At 38.3% G+C, this 25,720-nt stretch overlaps 1 protein-coding gene across 9 annotated transcripts in view; it reads left to right on the top strand.

Annotated features, from left to right (window-relative positions):
* AFF2 (ALF transcription elongation factor 2) overlaps window positions 1–25,720 on the top strand; it is a 350,216-nt gene that overhangs the window by 102,099 nt on the left and 222,397 nt on the right. For all 9 annotated transcript variants that reach the window (XM_085570466.1, XM_085570462.1, XM_085570465.1 and 6 more), the window contains exons 2-3: window positions 8,062–8,182; window positions 14,696–15,586. In XM_085570466.1, coding sequence (XP_085426592.1) covers window positions 8,062–8,182; window positions 14,696–15,586 — 1,012 coding nt within the window. The remainder of the gene's footprint in view (window positions 1–8,061; window positions 8,183–14,695; window positions 15,587–25,720) is intronic.

Genomic DNA, 25,720 nt, shown 5'->3' with positions numbered 1-25,720 from the left:
TCTTGGGAGTAATATATGTAAAATACACTTTTTGTAGCAGTACTATGCCACATTTGCTATTAATGTGTATGAAGAATAATGCACAGCAGCTAAACACAACTATATTCACCCTTAGTACATTAATCACAGAGTGCTGGTGCTGATGAGCATGTGAAGTGTGATGGCAGTGAGGAGCTCTTTGAGAAGTGTTTCTCAAACACAGTGCAGGCTTTGGCAAAGGCTTCATGACTTCATTGCCTTCAGTGAATTTTGTAGAAACATCGAATCCCGGAATGATAAAATAAAACCAGCAAAAAAAACCCACCAACAACAAAAGCCCAAACCAAAAAAAAATAGAAATATGTTATATTCTGTTAAACTCAGGCAATGAAATTGAGAGTAAAGGTTGAACCTCTTTTCCTATTCCACTCCCTTGTAGTATTCTGTCCCCTTAGAGTTACAGCACATTACCCATCTAATAAAACTTCCTAATCGAGCTCTACTGTCCTGAATGTAATTCACTTGATGCCAAAAATGCTCTTTAATTTCACATTTATGTAAGTTTGTTAGAGTTTATCAGTAGTTTATTGCAAGTCATAACTAGAATACTGGATTCCAGGTGTTTCTGGGAGGTTGTTATCAACACCTTAATGTGCATTCATTTCTTTAAAGAAAAAAATTACAACAAAAATAACCCCATAATGTTGTCTTAGTAGCTCTTTTCTTTATGAATCAGATGTTTACTCTTAGAAATACCACATGTTGGAAATCTGTTTTATGTGACTGATGTTCTAATGACTGTTTCTTTTATGTCCTTCTGAAGATGTGGTTATAATCATTTTTCTCTTTAGGCTCCTTTCCCCCCACTCTTTTCTTTCAGTTTTGCTTTTGTTGGTCATACTGCAAATTTGAACTGACAAGAAGACTGTAATAGGACTCCAAAACATACCTTGAACACACATTGTTAAGCAAATTACAATTGCTGATGTCATTTACATGTGTTGCCTTTCAAAGGATGAACATGTTCATTTAATTTGCTTTTTAAATATCCATAACAGTGTCCCCAAGCATTTCAATAAAACAGAAACAGTTAATTATTACCGAATAAGGGTACCCAAATACAGTGATCTGCAGCTTGCATTTAAATGTCTCTGACAGCACTTCTACTTTGAAGAGAAAATTGTGTAAATTGCCAGTTATTATATTTTTTAATAAATAAGTCTTGACTCTGTTTCTCTTTTCTTCCCCACCCCTCTGCAATACTGTTCAACAACCATACTTTCAGTGGGACCATTTCTATTACAGAGTGATTGAGCTCTGATTTACACATCAATTACCCAACTTCATGGAGATTTTCATGCTCCCCTAGCTGACATCAATGAAGCATAACTGCGTAAGCGCTTTATTTCATCCCAGTTTTTGATAACTCAGACTGATAACTAATCATATTGAAAGACAATGTGCTATGATACAGGAAACAATAAATGCTCCCCTATGAAACCTCATCTATTCTTTATATGCTTACTATCCAGGAGCTTATCTCTGCCATCCATTCCCCCAGAATCGTTCCTTCCAAATTCACGTTCAGGAAAGGTTTGGGGCTGCATAGGACTAAAACCAGGAGAAAACTGAGGTAAAAAGAACATTTTCTAGGTGCTTGGTACATGTGAGAATAACTAAAAAGAATGAGGGATATCAAAAATACTAGCCAAACCCTTAGCTTACATTTCCATAATTCATCCAGGGGTCTCTTGGGCATTATTTTCTTTGGTGGCTTTAATCTTCTATATTCTCTATTAAAAGTGCTACAGGAATGGCATTGTTTTTAATGCAAATTGTGAAAAGATTTAGCTCATGTGGATAGATAACCAGTGACCATCTCAAGCGTTTCTCTGCAGAACTGTTGAACATCAAAGACAGAATATTCTATATTTTAAAATAAATCATTTATCTTGAAGTGCAGTGATAGATATGTTCTGTGCTAGATACTCTCAGTAACTATTCATGCTATGAAAAGGAAGACAACATTAAAGTAAACATTAAATATGAAAGATTCTAGGAACTTGTAAAGCTATTTTTGCTATGTCTTGGTTTGTCTCTGTCAAGTAGGAAAATTACCAGGACAAAGATGTAAGCTTGGTGGTGATAAACAGAGGAAGAATTTTGCTATTTTAAGTGTGGTAGTGCTTGTATTGTTTATCATTAGTGAAACAAAGACTTCAGATCAGCAGGGAAGCTACTTTAAGTTGGCCATGTTTCTGCCTAAATATCAGATTATGAAATTCTTCTCATTTACCTAATACATTTTATGACCTGCTATGAAATTTAAGACCTGAGGCTGTTTTTTCTTTTTTCCATTTGGAATAAATGCATTAAAATGCCACTGTTTATACTGGGATAATCTGCATAGATTAAGGAAGTAGTTCTTCTTCCTTTGTACAGAGCTGTGGTACGCTGATTTTACCTGAAATCAGTGGAGTTATGGTGAGATAAAACTGAAGTTATGTGGAGGTGAATTCCAGTTGTAATGTACTTGTTACAAGTAGTCTTTCACCTAGTTTGATTGCCAGGTGAAATGCTTTTTGCCTTGTGCTTTTAAGTTACACTGAAGAATTGCAGGGGTGTGGAAAAGCAAGTGTGTATTTGAAGCATGGGGGCGATCCTCATTGAGCATATCCTCCTTGACCTGAGTTGCATTTCTCCTGTAAGTTACATACACTCAGGAGTGGGATTTGATTTGGCATGTGTAATACCTTGTGCAGGCATATGAGTTAGTTTTTGAGGAAGCCCAGTTTCTGAGTTTACTTCTCCAACTTCCTGAGTACTTGTGGGCAAAGTAAAAACTATGAAGCAACAACCTTGGGAAAGGACTTTCAGTTCTCAAATCCATATCATTTTATATCCACTGTGTCTTAGTTTAGACACTTGTGTTTATATTTTGCTTCCACAAATTACAAACATTTCAGTTTGAGAACTTCTTTCATCATTTAGGCATATCTGATATTTTATGGGGTGTGGAACTAGGACAGGGAAATATTTGATTTGATGTAGTGTGCATTTTTGTGAATTGAGACGTTATTGAGAACAGCAACTGCTTCTTCCTTAAACTGTGGATAAATGCTGACTGTTTTGAATGTCATTAATTTATTCTCATGGATCTATTCTGTCACTGCTATAAAGCCTCTCTGCTCCTGCGTTTTTATTGATTCTTTCTCTATTGGGCTCTCGTTGTTTTGACTGAATCAACAGAACCATGTTCTGTTCTCATTTGTGATTTGTCTGCAACATCCAAGATGTTTGATCATTTTTCTCTCCTACTTTTTCTTAATATCACAGAGACTACTCCATCAAACTTGTTTGGTCTGACTTCTTTCTTCTGCTCCTTCTTCAGTCTTTCAGGCTCTTTGCTAGTCTTCTACACTTTGGGAGACTTCTGTGGCTTTAGTTAGCACAACTTGGAAAATAAACCCCAAACGCTAGGGCTCAGCCTTTAGTTGTTGGTCTCATTTCATCAGCTTTCTTTTAACTCTTCCCTATAACCTCTTACTTTGTTGCAGTCTGTCCTGAAAGGTTTTTTTTCCTCCAGATTTTTTGCACCACATCCTCTCACTTTTACCACAGATGACAGCATTGTGCTTTCCAGTGCCCCAAATTTCATTCTCCTTCTAGTTCTCTTTTTGTAGCCAGCGCTCATCTGACTTTCATCTCTTATCGCCAGATCCACATTTTTAGCTTCTAGTCCAAAACCTATGTGTATGTCTGTTATCTTTTGCCTTGATATAACCTCCTTCTGCCTCAGCCACCTCCTCTTCTCTGTTCTCCAGGGATTGGGCTGGATTGTCCCTCCAGCCATCGTGAGCTGCAGTGGGGGTGAGGCTGCAGCTCTGCTGTCCCTGCTGATACCCTGCAGACTCACACAGCCTGAGCACCTGGCCTGTCACAGGGCAGCAGCTCCCACTGTCCCCGCACTGTGCCTGTAGTTAGAAGAATGGCAAATGGAGGTGTGCTGCTCTGACTGCAAAGCATTAAATATCCAATGCTGTTATTCAAAATGCATTTTGTCCCAGTGTTAGCATACCAAAACAACATTACAGTTGTAGTTGCTATTCTTTCTGCCATATCCACCACATTGGTAATTTGTAGGTTGGTGGTCTCATGTGCCCTTGTACTATTCTTACTGCTCACCATTCCTTATCTTCTCAGATTTATATACAGGCTTCCCCATTCAAATTCAATTATTAATCTAATAAGTGGTAACAAACAGTAAAGCTCACATATTTAAATGGCATTGTCATGTAATAGTTGTGTCTAGGGAGCTGCCCTCTTGGATATAGTGAATATTGTGGCCTACAGCTGTTTTCTTCTGTATCTCTTTTTATAGAATGTTTACGAAAGCCTGTATTGTCATATCCTGCTCTCCTGGCTTTAGAGGAGTCATGAAGTATTTCTCATACAAGTGAGACAAACTGAACTCTGATGTTCCTCACAGTATCTGACTATAGTTTTCACTGACACCTTCACCACTAATCACATATCTGTATTTCACAGAACATTAGTTAAGCTAAAAATTAAACATAAGTCCCAGAGATTGCATTGTGGCTGCATTAAGAATTTCTGGAGAGCATCCCATTAGGTTCTCAGTGCGCTGCAGCCTTAAGATCTAATCAGCATTTCTCTTTGAATTGCACAGGACCCAAATAAGTTGTTATCCTTATCTGTGTAGGATCTTACAATATTTGACTTCCTGTAGCCACAGTCAGCACCATGTCAAGCACTGTCATAGCAAAAGTACATTTGCAGAGAAATAAACCAAGTAATGGACTTGACAGGATGAACAACCACTTCCTTTTGCATAGATACTTTGCACAGTTAAGGCTGCCCTGTGACTCTGCTAGTAAGTTCAAAATGCAGCTTTAATTATTTTTTTTTTTTTGTTTTCACAAGAAACTATATGAGAGTGAGATTTGGATTGAAGTAGAGGTAATGATTTACTTAAGGTTTTGCTTGTAACATGGGTTCTCACAGTTTTGTAGTCAGTAAACATTGTTGGGGTCTAGAGCTTGAGATGTGCCTTTGTACTTGTCCCTTGGGTGGCTGAAATATAAATCTTTCATAAACACAATAAAAGAGAAATACTTCACTGTGTTGTGTTGGAAAATACTGTATTTTCAAACTTTTAATGTTAACATTCTAAACACGGTGTTAGCTTAAGTTAATGTCTTTTAAGGTGATTATGCCACTTTGAATTATGCCAGTGCTGTTTTATTAGTTTTTGAAGTTGTGGTTTTGTAATGTGTCATAAAGCATATCTTAGTAGTCTTAGGGTCTTTTCTGCTTTTTCTCACTAGGATATGGCATAATGCCTCACTTGGTTTCCTAAATACTTTGCATGCTTGTGACCTGAGCTGGCTTTTAGATAACAAAATGCTGTAACCTCACATGAGGGGTGAAATGTGTTGTGTGCTGTACTCTGTGATCTCTGTGTTCAGTGGCCAGATTGTTTGATTTGAATGTGCCTGGGATTTCACCCTGAAACTCCAGGCCGTGGAAGCCATTAGGAAGCTGCAAAATGCAGCTCTAACTTACATGAATAATTCCTTCTGAAGTGAATGCTGGCAGTCCTGGGATGGCAATCCTTCCATAGCAAACATTGCATATGCAGGATATAAAATAGTGCTTAGACTAGATCTGTGAGACTGGTTATAACTTCACCATGAGCTGATCTTGCTGAAGAGTCACACAGTCTGTGGGCCAAGCTGCCAGAGAAATCTCTGGAGAGATCCCCAACAAGAGGGATAGATAGAGTGTATTCCTCCTGCTCCTGGGTTGGATTATTTCTGGGTTAACCTCACCCCCTACTCCAGCAAAGCTGTGGGGAGAGATGGAATCAGCCTTGGCCCTATCTTTGGGTACCAGTTTGGGAAACAGCTTGCATTCAGCCACGCCTGTATTTGTGGATTATAATCTTGATTTAGGATTTGAAAGGAATTCCCCCCTTCAAAAGAAATTCCCCCCTTCACCTTTTTGTGAACAGGTTGCTTGTGATTTACTGTGTTGCATTAGCAATGTGGTCATGTGTAGAATAGAAAAGTGACTGTCCTTACAACAGTTTCCCTTCTGTCTCCTTCAGGAGACCAGCAAACAGTACTCTGTAAAAATACAGCATTGATTATAACAGTGTTCTGTAGCTTGCTCTTGGTGCTTGTGATGTCAGTACATCAGGAGGTGTTATAAACAATTAAATTAAATAAAACAAAATATGGCATATTTTCAGCCTCCTAATTTGTAGAAGGAAAATGTGGATGGCAATAATTCAGTTCAGCCTATGTAGGTGGCTTTGCATTCAGTTTACAAGCCATAATCAAGCCTTATTCAGTCCAAGTCTGAGTAGTCTTGAATTGCTTAAACCAATTATTAATTAATATTTTTTACTTAGAAATCTCATTGTGGCATGTCTTTCTTTTTTTCTTTCCTTGCCTGTATAAAAACAAGTGTATAAGTGTAAGGCTACATGGAGTCATCAGGCAACAGACATATGCTTTCCTGTGCTCTCCGCAGGGCTTGCAGGTTCAAACACAACCTGCCTGAATCATAAGAACTTTAATTGAGTAGATAAAGAGGTCCTCATAATTATAAACTGCAGTAGGTATAACAAGAGGCTAAATACATAGCTGTGGTTTTAATTAGCTGGTGCTTCAAATTAGTAATTGTGGTTTCACTCAGAAATCAGTGACTTTATACACTGTTAAAGCCTCATCACTGTGCAGTTCATTCCTCATTATATCTCTCGGTGTGAAGCTTTCAATACAATATCATGCTGAGCTAAAAAGGCAAAAGTTGTAGATATTTGGTTATCTTCCAAGTGCAGTGGAGCTCTATGGAGATTTAATTCATTCTCACCAGAGATAGGAGAATTAACTGTTCCTTGTTACAGCTGGAATATGTGTGTTTGTATGTAAGCATCTGTACATCCAGGCTGTGTGTGGATGTGTGCATGTACGGCCGGGATCTATCGGGGAGATGGTGCTTGCTGCAGATACCATCAGGGCATGCACGGAATCCGCTATTCAAATTGTCATCTGGAATTCGGGAGCTAATTAACTGACACAAAGCAGAGCCAAAAGCCTCCTAACAAATCAAATGCGGGTTGAAAGCACAGAAGTGTCCCTTAATGCTTGTCACATGAGAGGCTGTCAGTGCAAGTTGAAGTATGCATCTTTTCCTTTCCTCTTTCCTTTGCTATTTTTCCCTCTCCTTCAGGGTTTTAATTATATCTCTTCCCTCAGAGGAGCAGGAGGTAGTTTGCAGAGCCAAGAGACCAAAGTACTTCAGTACTATTCAGGGGAGAAGTGAATGTGGTCTCTCAGCCTGTCATCTAGGTCTGGCAGGTGCACAAAGCAAGCTGACACACACATAAGTGCCACTCACCATTGCTACACCGAGGTGCTAGATCCTTTTCTGTGTTTGTGTGTAGAATTATCTGATACTGGAATCAACTATCCTAAAATCTCTTCCGGCAGCTTGCTTCTACAAAACACTTCTTAACCTCTCCTTGACATCGACAATGAGGCCATACATAAATTTTAACAAGAAGTGGGACAGAATTAGGTGGTCTAAATCACACGAGGCTGAACTGGAGCCTTGGGATGGATGTTCAGTGTAATGGATTTGTAGATGTTGCTGTGCTTCCTAGCCTTCACATTTGCTTTCCCTGCACAGACCCATGTTTTGTGGGCACACATGTGTGTGTTTGGGTGCAGATGCATTTGTGTTTGCAGGCTGCTAGTACAAGGATGTCAAAATGTATTTTATTCTTTTGCCTACTACTCTGTTAATTTGTAAACAGTATTTTCATTGTTTCATTGAAACACTTTCCATTTTAGAGGTGTACTGACTGCCCTACTGCCCAATTTTATGTAGTTTTATGATTCCAGATTTAAATTTAGGATAAATTATTCAGAGGCTGTTTCTTTCAGAATTGTCCTCAGAAGCTTCTGATGTCTTGTTGCTATCGCTGATAGTAATATACGTGTAACAAAATTATGGGGAAAATAATGTGTTGTCATTTTTGTCTTTCCCCAGTCACTATGAGCAAGACCGGAGTGCACTTAAGCGGAAGGAATGGGAGAGAAGAAACCAGGAAGTCCAGCAAGATGAAGATCTCTTTGCTTCGGGTTTTAACCTCTTTGGGGAACCCTACAAGGTAAATTACATTGTTACCTTTTGCATTTTCAGAATGTCTTACACAAATACAAGAAAAGCTTCTGATCACCTCTAAGAAATGGAAATATTGCATCTGCCTTGGTACTTACACTCTTGAATACATTCTTGATTATCCAAATCAGCGTATGGCAGCAGAGCAACTGAATGTGTTGCCCACGTTGCATTGGCAGAATCAGGAGTTTTGGTTACAGTCCAGCTCAAGATTTCTTCTTCTTAACACACAACAAAGTCCTGCAGTAGAAGTGTGTGCAGCTGGTATTTCTACAAGTGGCTTGTACCTACAAAGCTTAAATAACTTCTTTCGCTTTTAGGAAGAAAATATATCTGAGTTTTAAAACCCAATGTCCTCTCTATAAATAATGAGTCCATAATCTTTTTTTGTGCAATCATAACCATCCAAAGAAGTCTTTTGGGAGATTGAATCTTTGGGGAGCATAACAAGGATATGAAAGGGATTTTTGTTACAAGTCTTATTCTCTCTAAGGAGCTTTGCTGCATGAGATTTTCATCACCAAGGGATGTCCCCCTTTATGATTTCTGCTGCTTTGATTTTCAGTAAGACGTTCCCTAAAGAATTCATCAGAATGTAAATTTCCATATCTCTTTCTCCTCCCAATCAGTGACATCCATTGAAAGGCCACCACTTCATCTTTCCATTTTACATTGTTAGCAGCTGTAAGGGAGCATGAGGACTCTTTGAAAAATCACCCAAAAAGGAGGAGAAAAGACTACCATTTCTATCACATGGTATCTAATAATTATAGACCATGAAAGTGTGATGGATGCACTCAACTGCTGGCTGTACTTTGGTTCAGGCAGGCTGAGGAGCAACAGACCTTTCTTTCTTGGCATGAATTTGCCAGCCCAAAAGCCACGGGCTCATGTTCAAGAGAGTGAAGATGTCTTGACAAGTATTTCCAAAGGTGGTTTTGAAACCCTGAAGTGGAAGATAACCAAAGTACAGAGCAAGATATCAGAACTGAAGTGATGACATCTATCTTGTCTATTGTATTGATTAACAGACAACTACTTTACCCTGTAAATATTGTCACCAGGATGAGCCCAATTTGATCTCTCCCTGAAATGCAGCTGCACTGCACTCCAGGTGACCCTCTTCTTGAGGGATGCCTCTCAGGTGGAAATACTCCTTCCTTACCCAAGGCTGAGATCCCTTACCTGTGACATACACTTGGCTGATACCATGCTGAATTAATCCTATGGAACATTACTAGTCCATGTAGCTACTCAATATTATTGTAAATATTATATGGATAATTCCATTAGACTAATGCAAGTGGTTATTTGGATTTCAGGAGGTAGACCAGTATTCAAAACACTGCAAAATTTTGTGGCAAGAATGAAAATCATATATCACCAATATCTATTGTGTAATAAGAATGAAAATATCTGATTTTAGTTCTATTTAATGTGTGTGTATTTGCACCAAATGTACAGAGACGGTGTGGTTTCTTTACAAAAACTCAATGACTAAAAAGCCAAAAATTATCCTGATGGGCAGATTTTTTAAGTTGCTTTTCACCTACTTGGCAGAGAGTTTGTAAACTTTGTGTGATTAAGCAAAATATAATAAAATACAGCCCTAAAAAGCATGATAAATTGTGAGAGATAAAAATGGAGAAAAAATTGTATGCATGCGAAAGTAGTTAAATATTCAGTGATTAAATCAATCTTAAATTTGAAAAAACATGTAGAAGCAAAACTAAATAGGAAAGCTAGGTCTTGCCTTAACTTTACATTAGGAGAGAAAAAGGGATAAAGTGATAGATCACTGTTTCCTTTTTAAGTTCTGCATTGCTAAGACCCAGCCACAGCAGAGTTTCCTAGGCACTAATTAAAGCTAAATCTAACTCTTAGTGGATATGTAGTGCTTTTTATTCTTAAGAGCAAAATTAAATTCAGGGGTTTGTTTGCATTCATTCTAAAACGAAATGAAGAGACCCTGATGTGAGAACAAATATCCTGCACATGCAGTTTGAATTTCTTCTCTGTTTTGAGATGACCAGATGTTTCTGTGCTTATGAGACTCAAGGTCTTGCACAAGAAGCTGCACTTGTCTCTTGTGGTCACTCTCAGTGGGAGCAGAGTGAGATAAATCATTGCCCAGCAAAGTGCTGTGGCCTGTGATGGGCACAGGCTCCACATCCTCACTGGGCTGGCCCTGCTGCTCATCAGCTCGGGGTACAGCTGGTACATTGCTGAAAGATCTGAGGGTGGGAGCTGAGAATACAGTGACAAAGAGAAGGTTGGGAATAGCAGGTTTCAGGAAATAGGAAACATCTCTTTTTCCTTCTTTTGTTCCCAGACCTAGTGTCCATACTTGTTTATCATTCCTTCCTCATTTGCTTCAACAGTATCCAGACGAGGGAGTAGGTAGGGTCAGGGTAGGGCAAACCACCACTGCTGTTTCTGAAATTTTAAAGACTGAACAACTGGCAGCTGTTTTAAGACTGCACTAAGAAATTGATATTAAAAGTTGTATTAAAAGAGAAGGGAGCTCAGATTTTCTCATGGATCCTCCTGCCATTGTGTATCATGAGATGTGTGGAGTATCTGCCTTCATCTGTCATCTCTCTGCTCTAGCTGTTACAGCCTCTTTCTTTCCCTCTGTCAAATAAAACGTGGGTGTTCATTACAGTTTTGGACAAATGTGTGTTTCTACATTGATTCTTTGTAGTTTATGTATGTGTGCACTTACATGAAAAGAGATACTTATTTCTGTGGGTGTATAAAATACATTTTTCTATGCTTGTTAAAAGATAAATGTCTCATTTTGAAGCTCCACTGTCTCATGTGGGAAAACAACACCTTTGACAATGTGATGACATCCAGCATTATTTTGGGGAGGTCAGGCAGTAAGGGTTGTGTTACTCTTTAATGCAAGTGGGTTGCAGGTCCTGCCTTCGAACTCTGGTGCAACCTGTTCATGCTGGATTTTGCAGAAGGGATCAGAGAAGGGGCTGCAGTGTAACAGCAACAGACATTTGAAAAAGCACTGTTGGAGCTTTCCTGAGAGAAGCTGTAATTTTACTACTGAATTGTTGATACCTTTTAATGTTTTGAATTACTCACAGATGAGTATTTTAAAAGAAAACAGTAGGAGTATTTTTGTTACTTTTCAAAGGAATAATCTCAGAAGAGTTCAACTTGAGAAAGAGAACCTAATGGGCAGTGTTTCCATTGTGGAGCCTTTAGTGAATATTAAATCATTTATCTTTTTCAGGTAAAGCCCCTCCATGCTTTCCAAGCTTAGCATAAAAAAGATCTCAGCTTCTAATCCATGGAGGTTAGTTTAGCTATGAGGCATAAGGACGTGAATGAATTATGAAACCTCAAGTTTGACACAAATTTTCAAAAAACACTTGTAAATGGGGCCTATAAGTTTGAGTGCATTAGTTCTTTTTTTGTAAAACTATAATGCAATAGCTAGCTAGCAAATTAGTCTTCCAGTAGGATTCTATTATAGATAGCTTTTGAAAGAAATAGAAGCAAATACAGGAAGATGTGCATTTCCTAAATTAACAGAAGCCTAGAATGCGGGGGAATGCTACTAGCCATGAGTCATAAACCAGGCATATAATTTATGCCTTGGAATACTCAAAATGCTGCATTTCCTTGATAGCAACAAAATTGTGATTCAGCATGCTATTCAAAAAATAAGGCATACAGAGGTTTTCTTTAGGAAATCGGCCAATTATCCAGCATATGAAGGTAGAAATTGTCCCCATTCTGGAAGTAACAAAGAGCAAGAAATTATGACTGGATTTTGTGTTTCTTGTGCTTGTATCTGGGCTTGTCAAGAATCCTGTGCTTCTTGTGAGAGCCTGGAATTTGTTGTGGAAATAAAGTAAAAACATTAATGTTTTGCCTTATGTCTTAAGTGGAGATGGAACAGTGCACTACATTCCTGAGCTCGTTCAGATTGTGATATGACGCCTAAGTCTGACTTTAGCGTGTGTGCTCTAATTTTATTTAAATGTAAGATGAATTACCATTAATAATGTTTTTTTTCCTTTGCAATCTGGTTTGAAGGCCACTGAAGAGAATAATTATCCTTCCATTGACTTCAGTAACCATTGGATATGAGCTGTAGTGTACTTAAAATGCACTTAAGAATGTTTAGAATAATTTCATCTCCATGGTTTTCAGTAAATATATTTTTATTAATGTTCCCTGTAAAACACTATGAATAATAACAATACCTAACATTTATGCAATGTCTTCTGTCTGCAGGATGTGAACATTAACTATAAAATAGAGTTAATGCCAAGCAAAGTTATATTTATCATCATGTGACATGTAAAAGAAAATACATTGAGATAATTAGATACATCCAACATAAAATTATAGAAAATATCTACTTTCAGGTTAAAACATTTTATCTGTGAGGATCTAGACAAAAGAGCCATTTAGTGTGCTGGGATGTTGAAGTGTTACAGTTATGATATGTTGTCAGTACCTTTTTCTTTTAAATTTTACTTTCTGGAAAGTAAGCTAAATGCTCCCTGGAAGTGTAGCTGAACCACAGAGGTGAAGGTTGGTGGTCAGGTTTTTTTTTGGTACTGTTATTTCCCATGTTCTATCCCGTAAGGAGTTAAAGTGTTTGGGCAGGGAGGAAACAGAACAAGTATGTAAGTGTTTAGACTTCGAATCATAATTCCTGCTGGGCCCTTAAGCACAATGGAATCTCCTTGTTTTAAATTTGGGGGTTGAACAGAAAAGGCTGGTTTTGGCTGCTGCCCAAACAGCTCATTGTGCAACTCAGTTGAAGGAGACTGCTCATATACAAAGAGCTTATTCTTGGCTTAGCTAGAATATAATTTTTGCCACTAAAATGACCAACCTAGGGACTTAGTGAATTAAAGTGATTCGTGGTTCTCCACAACTGGGATTATTAACTGTATCAGTTAGGAGCACTGGCAAAATATATAGAAATGGGGACAACATTGAACAGTTAATTTTTAAATCACTGCCTCAATGCAGTGCTAATATATGTTACAATCCCTGAGAATGAGCAAAAGGAAATTTGCATTTATTATCTACTTTTTTTATGGCACATTCAGTCCTTTGCTCATCCTCTGACTACTTCAGCAGTGTCTACTGTAAGTAGATATTTCAGGAGGAATCCATGCATGAATTTTTTTCATCACTCAAACTTCTCTTTAATACTTGAGGAAAATGGGATCAGAGGCATAGTAGGATCCCTCACCAAAGAACTGTGACACTCTAACCAAGCACAAGCTCCTACTGCTGATTTTCCCCATCTTTATGGCCTGGTGTTAAGGCTCCATTGGATTGTGGCGCTACTTGTTTTATTGAGTGAAAAAACCCCTCCAAACAGAAGTAGAGTTGGCTGTATCATGACATAACTTTGTCATTTAATTCCAGACTGTAGAACTGAACCATCTGCTTGTACAGGATCTGTAGTTCACCTTTGTTTTTATCCTTTGAGTCTTGTAAAGCCATAAGCATGGGGAATAAGGTGTTTTAGTTCTCTGCTGGTCACTTCAGTGACAGAAAGGTCAGTAGGAAAGCTGCTGCTTTGCATCCATGTGGGGTGAGTTAGAACAGGAAGAGAGAGGAAATCAGCTGTGTATTAATTATAGCTTCCAGCTTATTTGTCCAGCTTTTTACAAGTGAAAGGGAAAAGGAAAAAGAAACTTAATGCTTCAAAAGGAAAAGTATAATAGCAGTGAAACAAATATGAGTCAGTATTTATTTAATAATTACTGGAAATCAAAGAAAAGCAGGATTAAGAAATACAACCAGCCTGCAGACAGCAGAAGAATCCCAATGTTTAAGAATGTGGCAATCATGTCTGTTTATGTTCTAAGAGAAAATATTTTTGAATGATCCTTTAGTTGAACCTACCATAGCATGTGGTAGAAACTTTTTCTTCTCTGGATTCAGATTAGATACTTCAGGTCAAACTCTACTTTCTATGGAAAAGTAATTGAAGTTAAACTGGAGTGAAGAGTTTGGTGTTATTACAGACTACCCAGCTTCTATTTATGGCAGAACTGTGGGTCAAGGGGCTGATAGAGCAATAACGTACTTTTATCAACTGTGAGATTGCAATTCAAATGCTCAGTAGCCAGTAATTGTGCATTCGTGTTTTGCACGATATGAAATGTACAAGCCAAACATCTCTGACATAAACCCAGCTTATTTTGTGCCTAACATCCATAACTGATGCAATTTAAACACTTCTCTGAGAGCATATTTAAGAAAATGGGAAGCAGTAGACAAGTGTTACTGATGCAAGCCCGTTTCAAGAGATTCTTTGAACACAGTTATTGATAGGTTTTTCTTACATAACATATGCAAAATGTAATTGAAATTTAATTAAATGTCAGCATGACACCATTAAACAGCTAACATTTGCCATCTTCTAAGACAACTGTTCTGAGCAATAACTTGTAAATCAGGAATTTACTCACGCTTTTCGTGTCTTTTTTTTTTTTTAATATTTTAGACAAATAAAGGCGACGCCCTTGCAAACCGTGTCCAGAACACATTGGGAAATTATGATGAGATGAAGGATCTGTTAACCAACCACTCCAACCAGAGCCACCTTGTAGGAATCCCAAAGAATTCTGTCCCACAGACACCCATTGACAAAAATGAACAGAACTTTTTCCCAGAACCGAGGAACAGGATGATCCCATCTCATCAGATCAGTGGCAACTCATCAACATCAATGCCTCCGCCTTCTTCATTGTCATCGAATTCTACTTTGCTGCACAGCCACCAGAGCAGCAGGAAGTCGAGGACAGACTGGTCACGCAGTGGTCACAACTCCAGTGGGGCCCAGCCAAGCCAGCCCAGTGGTCAGCAGAGTCGGACAAAGCACAGCTCTTCTCATGACCAGTCACAGGGCAGGTATGAAGATCTCTACAATTGCCAGAGTGAGCAGCATAAAAGTGGGGGAACTGAGGAAGCAAGTGCTATGGCAACATCTTCACATTCAAGGAGGCACACTCATGCAAAGTCAGCACCTGGAGAGCACACTTACAAAGAAAACAGTCATTCAAAGTCACCCACAGAGCTTGAGTTTGTAGGCCATGGTCCTGGATCTCCACTTCCTTCCACTTCTTTGTTAACTGCAAACAATGGTCTTTCAACTCAGAATTTCCCACCAGGACTTCACTGTAAAAACAGCATGGTCCAGCAAAAGCCTACAGCCTATGTCAGGCCTATGGATGGTCAGGACCAGGTACCCAATGACTCACCTGAACTGAAACCCCCAATAGAAATTGAGAGTGGATATGGAAATCAGTCCTTTGGAGCACTGCTGGAAGGAAAAGTGAACACACCTAGTTCGAAGAACAAGGTACCAAAGCTCAACATTCCTCCTGTTAGTGAAGTAAGTGGTTTAAAATATCTTCTCTCTAGTACTGCTTGAGTATTACATTCACTAACTATTTTTCTCTGGAAATATGCAGTTGAATTACTGGAATAAACAATACAGTGTATTCCCTTTTCTAAAATGTGCATAACTTCTTTCGTTGGTTTGTTGTGATAGTCCCAGTAGCAATATTTAATGTAGTTTTGAAAGCACATTTTGAAATACTAACATTTCTTGTTTATGATTAATATTAAAAGGCTAGATCTCTGTTGGGTGTAATATATGTGTACCAGCTACACTGGCTCTGGACAGGGAACTCTAATATCTCAGTTCATCTGCAATTTTCACTCTTGAATTCTCAGTTAGTAAGTAGTTTGATAGACAGATTGCTATTTTAAATTCTAAGGAAAAATGGCAGTGTTCAAATTTCAGTGGCACTAAACAGTTCTGCCAGTAAGTTTATTTGCAGAGTTTGCTAAATTCCTTTTTTTCTTTTTATTGGAATTAATATGACTTATTTTGTGAATAATGCTTATGAAAATGTGTCCCATTGAAGCTTTTATGCATTTTGAAGAGCTCTTAATACTGGGATTCAGTCCCAATCTCTGCAACCAACAGTTGAAGCTGTTGAATTTTGTATTGCTGGTCAGAACAGTAGTCCTGTGAGGAGCATTTTTGGTACAATAAGGATATAGACTGAACTATTTATACTCTGTGTATTTTTTCTCTTAGTCTGAGTTTCTCTAAGCCAGTAACCTTTGGAAGGTAGGTGTACAGTGTACATATAAGCAGAATTGCAAGATGGGATTTTCATAGCTTTCTGTTTTCCCAAAAATATTTCCCTGCTTGGTAATATTTTTATCCTAGGAATGAGGAGCGATGCATTCTTAAACTACTTTATACCAAAAGGTCAGCTTTTTCTATTGGAATAATTGTTTCAAGCCAATAATTTGTTTGACTATTTAAAAACTTGATGTTATTTATTAACATTCCAGGCAGCAACAAAGACTGATGTGTTTTGCAGTAGAGCTTGGAATAATTTTCTGGGAACTGCATCTGAAAACAGTAAAAGGCCTATTTATATCAAGTGGAAGCTGAGGGTTGCTTGCAGATGGTGTTTTATTAGAAAATGTATTTGTTAATAAACGTAGCTTTCTGCAAGATTACTTTACAGATGTTTCTGTTTATTTTTACCTTGGGTTAAAAATCTGCTGGTGTAGATGACTTCAGAGTCTGCTGCGATTTGTCACTAGCATTGTTTGGCAAGTAAATAATTGCATGCAAAGGAAATAATGATGTTGCAAAAGCAAATACTTTTTTTTGCTCTTGCCATCTATTAATGCCATGAGTCAATAGAAGCACTTTAAAGTGCAGAATTAATGCAAAGTATTTTTGGAAATAAATGGTACCTTTTGCAATTTGTGTCAACTACTAAGAATGCATTTTTAATTTCTTTACTTTTTGAGTGAAATCCTGGAACTGTGAAATCGATTGAGTTGTTAACAATGTTTTTTGGGTGCAGAATTTCACCCACATTCTTGCATAGCTCTAGGAATCTCTGATATGAAGTGTTGTTTTTGGAAGGATTCCCAGTTGCAAAGATGAAAAATTGCATTATTAATTTGTTGCTATTTTAGTTTATATCCTGCGTAGTGAAAAGTATAGGCGTATAATTAATTTCACGTTCAGATAAATGGTAAACTCTAAGCAAATTAGAAATTAAAGTAGATAATAATCTTAAAGTAGTCTGCATTTTGAGAGTGAGTAGTAAGTTGAAGAGGGAATGAAAACCCAAAGCTGTGACAAAATAACTTTTCCTTTCTGAGACAGAACATAGGACAATAGCCAGACTGATGGATCTTTTACAGGCAAATCTCCTGTGTTTGGAGAGTTGGATTTTTTCACCTGTGTCAGGACTGTGAACTTCGGCCCTCTGTGTTTTTTCACAGATGTGTATCCTGAATTTGATTTACCTTGCATTCAGTTATAAAACTCCTTCCAATCCAACATTATAGATAACTGGTTTAGTTTAAGCTTAATCAGAACTGACAGTGCACACCTGTGAAACCCATAACCTTTTCAGAATGACTGCAGTGAGTGGCTCTGTTGTAATCTTTATACAATTGATGTGGAGGCTTATGTTCCTTTGGTGGTGCTTATCAATTTATGAACCTTCCCAAGCCACCTCGAGCTGTAGTGATCTGCTTGAAACAATTTTGTTCCTACTCCATAGGTTTCCATTTTAACACTGTTCCAGGTTGCTGCTGGTGATCTTCTTCAAGCTAGCAATAGGAGAATTGTTTTGTGGCATTTCTGCATAATTTGTACTGTCGGTTTCCTGTATATATGAGTCCATTTTTTCAAGTTCCTGAGTGTGTGCAGATAGAATGCACACTGAAAGGTTTTTAGTGATTCCCTCAAAGTTTTGCTTGTTCTTAAGATGAGGAATTCTGTAAAGAAATAAAATTCCTAGGTCATGGTCCTGCAATAATGGCATCCATTAGGGCATGCAGTGTTAGAAAAGAAAAAGACTGTTCTTGCTATCTTACAGAGAGAGAGGGGAGTAAGTAACCAAATATTTGAACAAGCAGATTTAAAAGAAGTGCTCAGACTGATGTGGAAATATGGTGTCATTTATCATGGCTTAATGGAATAAGATGTTGAGTGCCCTGGAAACGTTCTGCCATGTGTAAGGAAGTGATCAATTTTATAACATAATTTGTGTCACTTGAGGTGTTGCTCTAAGAATCTTTGCTCATTTGCTGGGCCCAATTCTGCCATCAGAGATGCCCATCCATCTTTCAGCTGCTCTGGAGCAGACAGCATTGTTAATGCCTCGCTGCTGGCGTGTCTCCGCCGGGCAAGGGATCGTGGGTCAGTGATTTCTGAGGTTGTGCACATTCTCATTGAGCTCACACAGACTCACCAGGTGGGGTCAGGAGGTGCTTAGCAGCTCTTAGACACCTGTGGACTAATCCTTGCCTCTGAGTGGGGGCTGCTGTGTGATTCACAGACCTTGGCTCGCCCAGAGTTAGTTCAGACCTGAGTGCACCATGAGTGGCCTTTTCTAGTAGAGAAATAGAAGTAGCAGAGCCTCTGTAAACTTTTAGTCATGTCATGGAAAGGTTTCTTTGTGATTTTGTGATCCTACCTTTTTGCTTTGTTTTTCATATCAGTATTGTTTTCTAAGGGTGAAGGTAAAACATTTTATGGTTTGCCTTGAGCTAAACCCAGTGTAACCAGTAGTGCCCAGGCCTGGTAGCCCCTGAAGTTCAGAAGCTGTGGAGCAAATCTTCGTGAACTGGGAAGCCATAGGGCCATCATGTGAGTTTCTGGGTCACATGCAGAAATCCACCAGATCTCATGACACAGAATTGATAGCAATGGCCTTGGAGCTAAAACTGGGAGAAAAAATTATAGAAAGCCTCAACCTGTAAACATTATTTGCTGTTCCTTTCGTATTAACTCCTGTCTCTTTAGTATGTATTTATGTCATACTTACATTGCAATACGTATATATTAATTTTGAGCTTGCGTTTAACTGATAAATTGTGGCAAGCCAGGAATATTGGAAAGAGCTTTTGTATTATGCAGAATTACACCTACTTAAATCCTATGATGGCAGATGATTGTTACTTACCACTCAAAGAGAGCTGCATAGTTAAATCCTATGAATTTCTCCAAAAAAGTAGATGTTAGAGACCACAATAACAACTGATCCTCTCTCTGCTGCTTTAAAATCCAGAATCTTGATACATCTATCTATATTTAAACCTCTAGGAATCAGATGCTTATAAATTATTTCAAATTGACTAACTCAGCAAGTGACAGCTGAAAGAAAGCCTGTACTTTTCAGATTGGGTTCAAGCACAAATTACTGGGAGCACTGAGTAAAGCAGAGAGTTTTAAGGTCTGTGGGAACATCAGAAGCTGCATTCCTGGAAAACCTTATGCCCAGTTCCCCAGAACAATGCATGGATTTCCAATAATGGTTTAGAGATGGAGAATCAAGAGCAATTGAGATAATTTTTGATTCTCAAGGCAGTTTTTAAATCTCACTACAGAATTGGCTTCATGCTCCTGCAAAGTAGCAAATGCTCATGTACAAAAATTTCCCAAAAATACAAAGCTAGGAACAAATCCAAAAGGCCTACGACATCTATGTCACTTTCCACTTAAGGAATAAAAAATGAAGAACTTCTATTTTCACTTTACTTCTAGGAAAATATTTTGACGGGTTCAGTATACTGCAAAGTGATAAGCTTCTGTTACGTGTTTCAAATCATTCTGTTATCGCTGCATGTATTGATTTGCTTAGTGCTTTCTGAGCTAGCTATAAAAAAGGCTGTTCTCCTTCTGCATTAAAGAGCAAGAAAAATTGACAGGTAGATAACCATATTGATTGAACCTAAATAGTAAATGCAAGAGGCTTATATATGACTTATAAAACTCTCTATAGGAACCAAAGCCAGGATAATATGTTTGGTTTCTTTCTTTTTTTTCTTAATTTAATAGAAAGAAAGTAGATGCCATTAACCAGCCCCACCCCTTTTTGATATACGTGCTACTCTAGTTGTCAGCATAGTACATTGCCATAGTTCTGGGCAAATCACTTTTTTCAGATGCCAGTTTTAGCTGTCCCTCTGACTTTGAGCTTGGAAGAGGAATGGACTGGATCACGCATTAAGATGAAATCCCTTTGGTTGGTTCATATTTCAAAAGTCTGAGGCCAAAAACAAAGCCAAAGAGCAGTATTTCTTGCAGTATTAGAGGTTACAGCCATATGTTTTTAATTTGTAAATACTGTGAGAAGTAATGTTCTTATGATACTTCTAAATGAAGACCATATGACACCACTCGACTGAAGACCTCTTATTGTGGCCTTTTGAAGGCTACTGTCCCATGGCCTGGACAATGGCTAAGCTAAAACAGCAAAGCTGTTTTGCAGCAAGAGGATAGCTTGTCTATTTTAAAGGGATAGCAAGAGGACAGCTTGTCTATTTTAAATCAAACATAAATAAGCATATTTAGGGCCTGATCTTGAACTCCTGTGACCAGTGGGAAGTCTGCATTTCCAAACAGGGCACCTAAAGTCTCTTGAATAAGTGTGGCTGAAAGAACTGACCATGTGTGTTTGGTTTTGGAAAAGAAGGGTTAGGTTCCTTCTTTCCCATTGTTCATTTGTTAGTGGTTTTTGTGTTGCAAGCTACTCCTAATTTTGACTTGCTGAGAGGAAGAAAAATAGTCTGAGTGAAGTTAGAGTTAACTCTGGGAAGAGTCAGACCTGTGGTGTCTTGAGGGGTGATTTCTTTTTTTTTAAACATTTTTTGAAATTCCCAGTGCCAGAGTACTTGCTTGTCTCATTTGGTGTCTTATGAAATGTCACAAAGTAAAATGCCCTCAAAGGCTTTGGGGAGAGCAGTAGAAGAATTTGTTTGGCTTGAGCAAAGATGTGAAGGCATTATTCAAAGGCTGCAGGGGGACTGTAGGGTGTATTCATAACTTTGACAATAAATTTGGTGTATGACTATGGAACAAACATTTTTTTTTAAAGGACAATATCACAATCTGTGTAAAACCAGCATTAAGTGTTATGTTATCTCAATGTTGACTGTTAATGTGCCTTTTGAATAATAACCAGGAGTTGGTAGACCTAATTTTTCAGCACCTTGTATCCATCTATGTGCATGCAAATGCATAAGGAAGGATGTTCTTGGATCTTGGTATTATTAGTAGTCTGCTTAGTTGTCAGCTAACAAGGGCATTCTTTTAGGACCAGCCTAGCAGGTGGAACAAAGGTGGAGTTTTTGCACTATTTTTTAATACTCTTCTTGACTATAACTGGCCTTAATAAAAATATTTCTCTGAAAAGTGCAATAAACAATGCTTGTATAAGAAAAGATGAGGAAGCACCATTTTCCTGTATTTGAATGTTTCATGGTGTGTGTTTTCACTCTGGGCTGTGATCAGTCCTCAAGTGAATAGCATGCTTGCTTCTTTCTGAGAACAGGATGGGCAGATATTTAGGTATCAGCATCTGGCCTACTGTACTACAGTGAATGGCCATTCTTAAACTTTGCCACCAGATATGTTAAATTTTATTTTACCTGATGCAACCTCGAAAGTAACACACAGCCAGTTTGAAAAAACCGTCCTACATATTCACTGCTCATTCCTGTCATAACTTTCAGATATATTTTTCCACAACCCTTATTCTTGTAGAGAAACTAAGATTTTTAAATATTCTGAAAGCATAGAATTCACATGTTTTTTCAAGTGCAGGCAGGAGAGTGTGCACACATTTCTTCATGGACAGTAACAGCTGTTGTGAATCATCACTGGGTCTGAACCTAGGGTTTCTCTGGACAGCTTCTGCTTCTTGAACAACAGCAGGGACTCTCCCTAGAAGCTATAATTTTGAAATTCCCAGTGCCACTCATTTAGTGGCATCCAACACACACCTGTTAAATATATAAAAAGATGCATAAAGATAATCAGGGGGTATAAATTCAGATTTGGAGAAGAAAGTTTTAATCCTGATGAAAACAGTAGTCAAGTGGAAAATTAGGCTGTTGTATCTAGTAGTTGTATATCAGTAAGAAACAACTGGAATGCTCCTTGCAAATGCCAGGACAACTCAAAGGTGCAGAATGTGATTGGGTATTGTAGACAGAGTAGGAAATCAAACATAAAACACTTCAGATGTTACATGAGCAGCTGAGACAGAAATACAGCTAGCGAAAGGTAAAGGAGGAGGGACAGCACCATATATTAGAAGCTGAACGAAGATTTACAGAGAATACTGCAATAAGTAAAATAAGACCTAGGGAAAGAATCAGAAGAAAAGGCTGCTCAGACAACAGAGGTGAGCAGGACATGGAGGAGATGCAGGTGTAACAGTGCACTCTGCTCAGGCTCTCAGCAGGAGCATGCTGACCACAGGGCATGGACAGTGGCTGTGAGCACAGTCAGACTGCACTCACCATGTGGGAAAGAGCAACTGCAGGACTCAGGTGTGGTCACCTTTTGATGGAGATCATAGGAACAGAAGTGCTTAACTGTTCTTAAGCTGATCAGACTGCATCTCATGAAAAGCTGGATTGATACTCAGGTCCCTGACCCATCTCCTGCATTCTCACAGGTGTGATGTGCTTCCTCACGTGCACACCTCAGGCTGTTTTCTGTCCTTCAGTTTGCTGACCTGCAGAACTACACTCAGATTTTAAACCACTGCAGCAATACAACATGAATCATATGTATAAAATACTTTCAAAATGTGAAAATCAGAGGAGGTCTTCTACAAGCATTTCTGGTGTTATGGCCAGAGCCACCCCACTATTAGCTCTACTCTCTGCTTCAAGTATGGAAAAGCATTTAGGAGCTGCAAGTGAAAACATCATATGGGAATACTTTAATAAAAAAAAAAACACAGTGAAAGAAAGTTGAACATATAACTTGGCCATGCTCCATGAACTGCAGATATAGGTTAAAGTTATTTAGTTGGCAGGCAATTGCTGGTGTATTAGCAGTGTTGGGGAAAAAAATCTAATTTCTGTATTTTGGCTTGTGCAGTAAAGAAATTCCTCCCACATAAATATGTTCATTTCACCTTCTGGGAAGTAAAGAAAGGAAACTGTAGCTGCAGTCTGTTATTTAATCTTCCTGAAATTAGCATTTGGTGCTCAGGAAGATTGAAAGATTTAATGCCAATGCCTTCCTCAAAAGAAAGAAATGACACACCACATATGCTTTAGCACTGGTTAGACTGTTAAATGGAATTAATCAAAATCCATGTTAAAATATTTCCATGTGTTAATTAGCAACAGTTTGGAACATTAAAATACATATTGGCTTGGGAATAAATTAGTGAAGAAATATCAGATTGAGTTTGTGGGTTTTTAACGGCAACATAATATACTGTATGTTTTAGAAAGGTAAATGTAAATACATTCCTCTGAAATGCTGTGGCAATGTGCATTTAAAAATTGGGCAATAAACCAATCTAAAACAGGCTTTTGTTATGGCCGAGTGATATGATTTCCCATTTTAAAAGAAGCAATGGATTTTTCCCTCATATCATAAAGTGAGAGAAAAACAGTTTAAAAATTCTAAGAGTTTCATCTTAGTCCAAAGTAAGTTTTTTAAATTTCTCCTTTGAAAATCGGTCTGATGTAGCAACTACCAACACCAGGTCTCCTGTTGTGAGTAGAGGAATTCACTTCTGCCTTTCTCTTCCTGCTGGGTCATTGCAAAGTTTGTTTTCCATTCTCTTATACTGAGTCTTATGAACAACAGAATAGCATAAATTTAGGTAAATATTTAAACAGAACAAACGGTATCCACACTATTAAATTAATACACACAAAGCAGCTGGAGATACCTGTGGTAGCATTATGGATACCAAACTCCTCACTGAGGCTAAGAGGCCTCAGAGTATCCATTTCTCTTCATAGGGAAGGAATGACTGTTCTTTTTTACGACAGAAGAACATATAGAAACCACCTCCAAGAGGTTTCTTGGAGTTGCATTTTGGTTTGATCGCCCACAATCACATTAGGGGGATAATTTTATGTACATTCAGTTCAGGAAAGTTAAAAAAGGTAGGTGGTGATTTTCATTTTTTCAATGGGTGCTGCTCAAGTAGCTTTTTGTCCTGTAACATTGAGCTTAAAGAAAAGGTTTGGAGAGCTGAGGGAGGAAGAGGCAAGATAGCTACAGATTCAGTCCCTTTCCAGGCTAATGAGCCTGGAAGTTTTGCTTGGATTCACAAAGATCGCTGAGAGAAGTCCATGATCATAGGTCTAAGCCTCAAGCCTCTTAATACTGCCAATTAATACTTCCAGTCTAAACATATTTCACTTGATACATGCTACTTTCCCTTTGCACATGTCCTCAGAATAATCTCCCATTGTTACATCCCCCAGATGTAAACTCGTTGGGTTATATTTCACTGAGCTGCAAGCTGTGATGCTCAAATCCACAAGATAAGCTGGCAATTACTTCTGCTGTTTGTAAATACTCAGGCATCCATTTACATCTGCTAGTATTTTAAATACAAACATTGAGATAATTCTTTCTTAAATATGTTAAAACACTAATATATACTTTGTAAACTTAGAAAATCATAAGAATCCTCAGGTGGCTTGTGGGAGTCAGGATTTGGATTTTTATTACTTAGAGATGATCTTGAATGAAGGCTTCCTTCACATCCTGCTCAGTAACCTAAACTCAGTTTAATCCTTTTTGATGTCAAGAAATCCTAACTTTCATGTAATCTAAAAACCTGGAACTTCCCCCCAAAATATAATTGGTACTAGCATATGCTACTTACACTTGAACATGGTTAATTTTGAACCTCTCTTTGCATCCAGGAGTAGCTTTCTTAAGTGGCTTCCTTGTGAAGAAAAACTTCACAGTTTATTTTGCATTGGAATAGAGAGAGATTGTAACATCTTTTCTTCCTGCCAACACATGCAGTTACGCATTGACATGAAATATGGCACAAATTTAGCTAGGGAAATACTAAGAAGGGTACTTTTTATTCCAAACAATTATCCTAGCAGCCACATCATTTGTTCCACAATCCCGTGATCACAAAGGTCACCGTTTCACACGGGTTTATGGTGAGCACCACGCACTGTGGTGTCACGGACCACAAATGGTTTGCAGATCCAAAGTTTGGAAATCAGGGATTTCGAGCTTTGCCAGTATTTCTGAGAGCAAAACTTGACCATTAAGGTTTCCTGAGGTCTGTGGAGTGACAAAAAGCCAATAAGGGGACAAGCATTGCCAATGGTTGGTATTTTTTCATTGTCATAAATTATTTCTACCAGATAGAAGATGACTGGGCAGAGTGGAGTGGAGGTAGGGCTGCATTCACCAAGTTTCTGCAAACTGAATACAAAGAAGTACATTTAAATCCCACTAATTTTTACATACAAGTGCTATTGCCTTTTCTCCTCCATGTAGAGATGAACTGGTTCTTGCCAGTTCCTTGACACATAAAATACCCAGTTCACTGTGCTAAAGCTAAACAAAATAAAACAGACTGAGAAGCAGACATTTTTCTGTTGAGGGGGTGTTGAGGTAAAATATAGCCAGTCCAGACCTGTCCTGCCCTTCTGTGATAGTGTTGCTGTGGGTAATCCAAAT

This window comes from Lonchura striata, chromosome 4A, assembly GCF_050655825.1.
Source record: "Lonchura striata isolate lonStrDom1 chromosome 4A, ASM5065582v1, whole genome shotgun sequence".
NCBI lineage: Eukaryota > Metazoa > Chordata > Aves > Passeriformes > Estrildidae > Lonchura > Lonchura striata.
The sequence above is the reverse complement of the archived record's forward strand: the minus strand, read 5'-3'. Positions and strand labels throughout refer to the sequence as shown.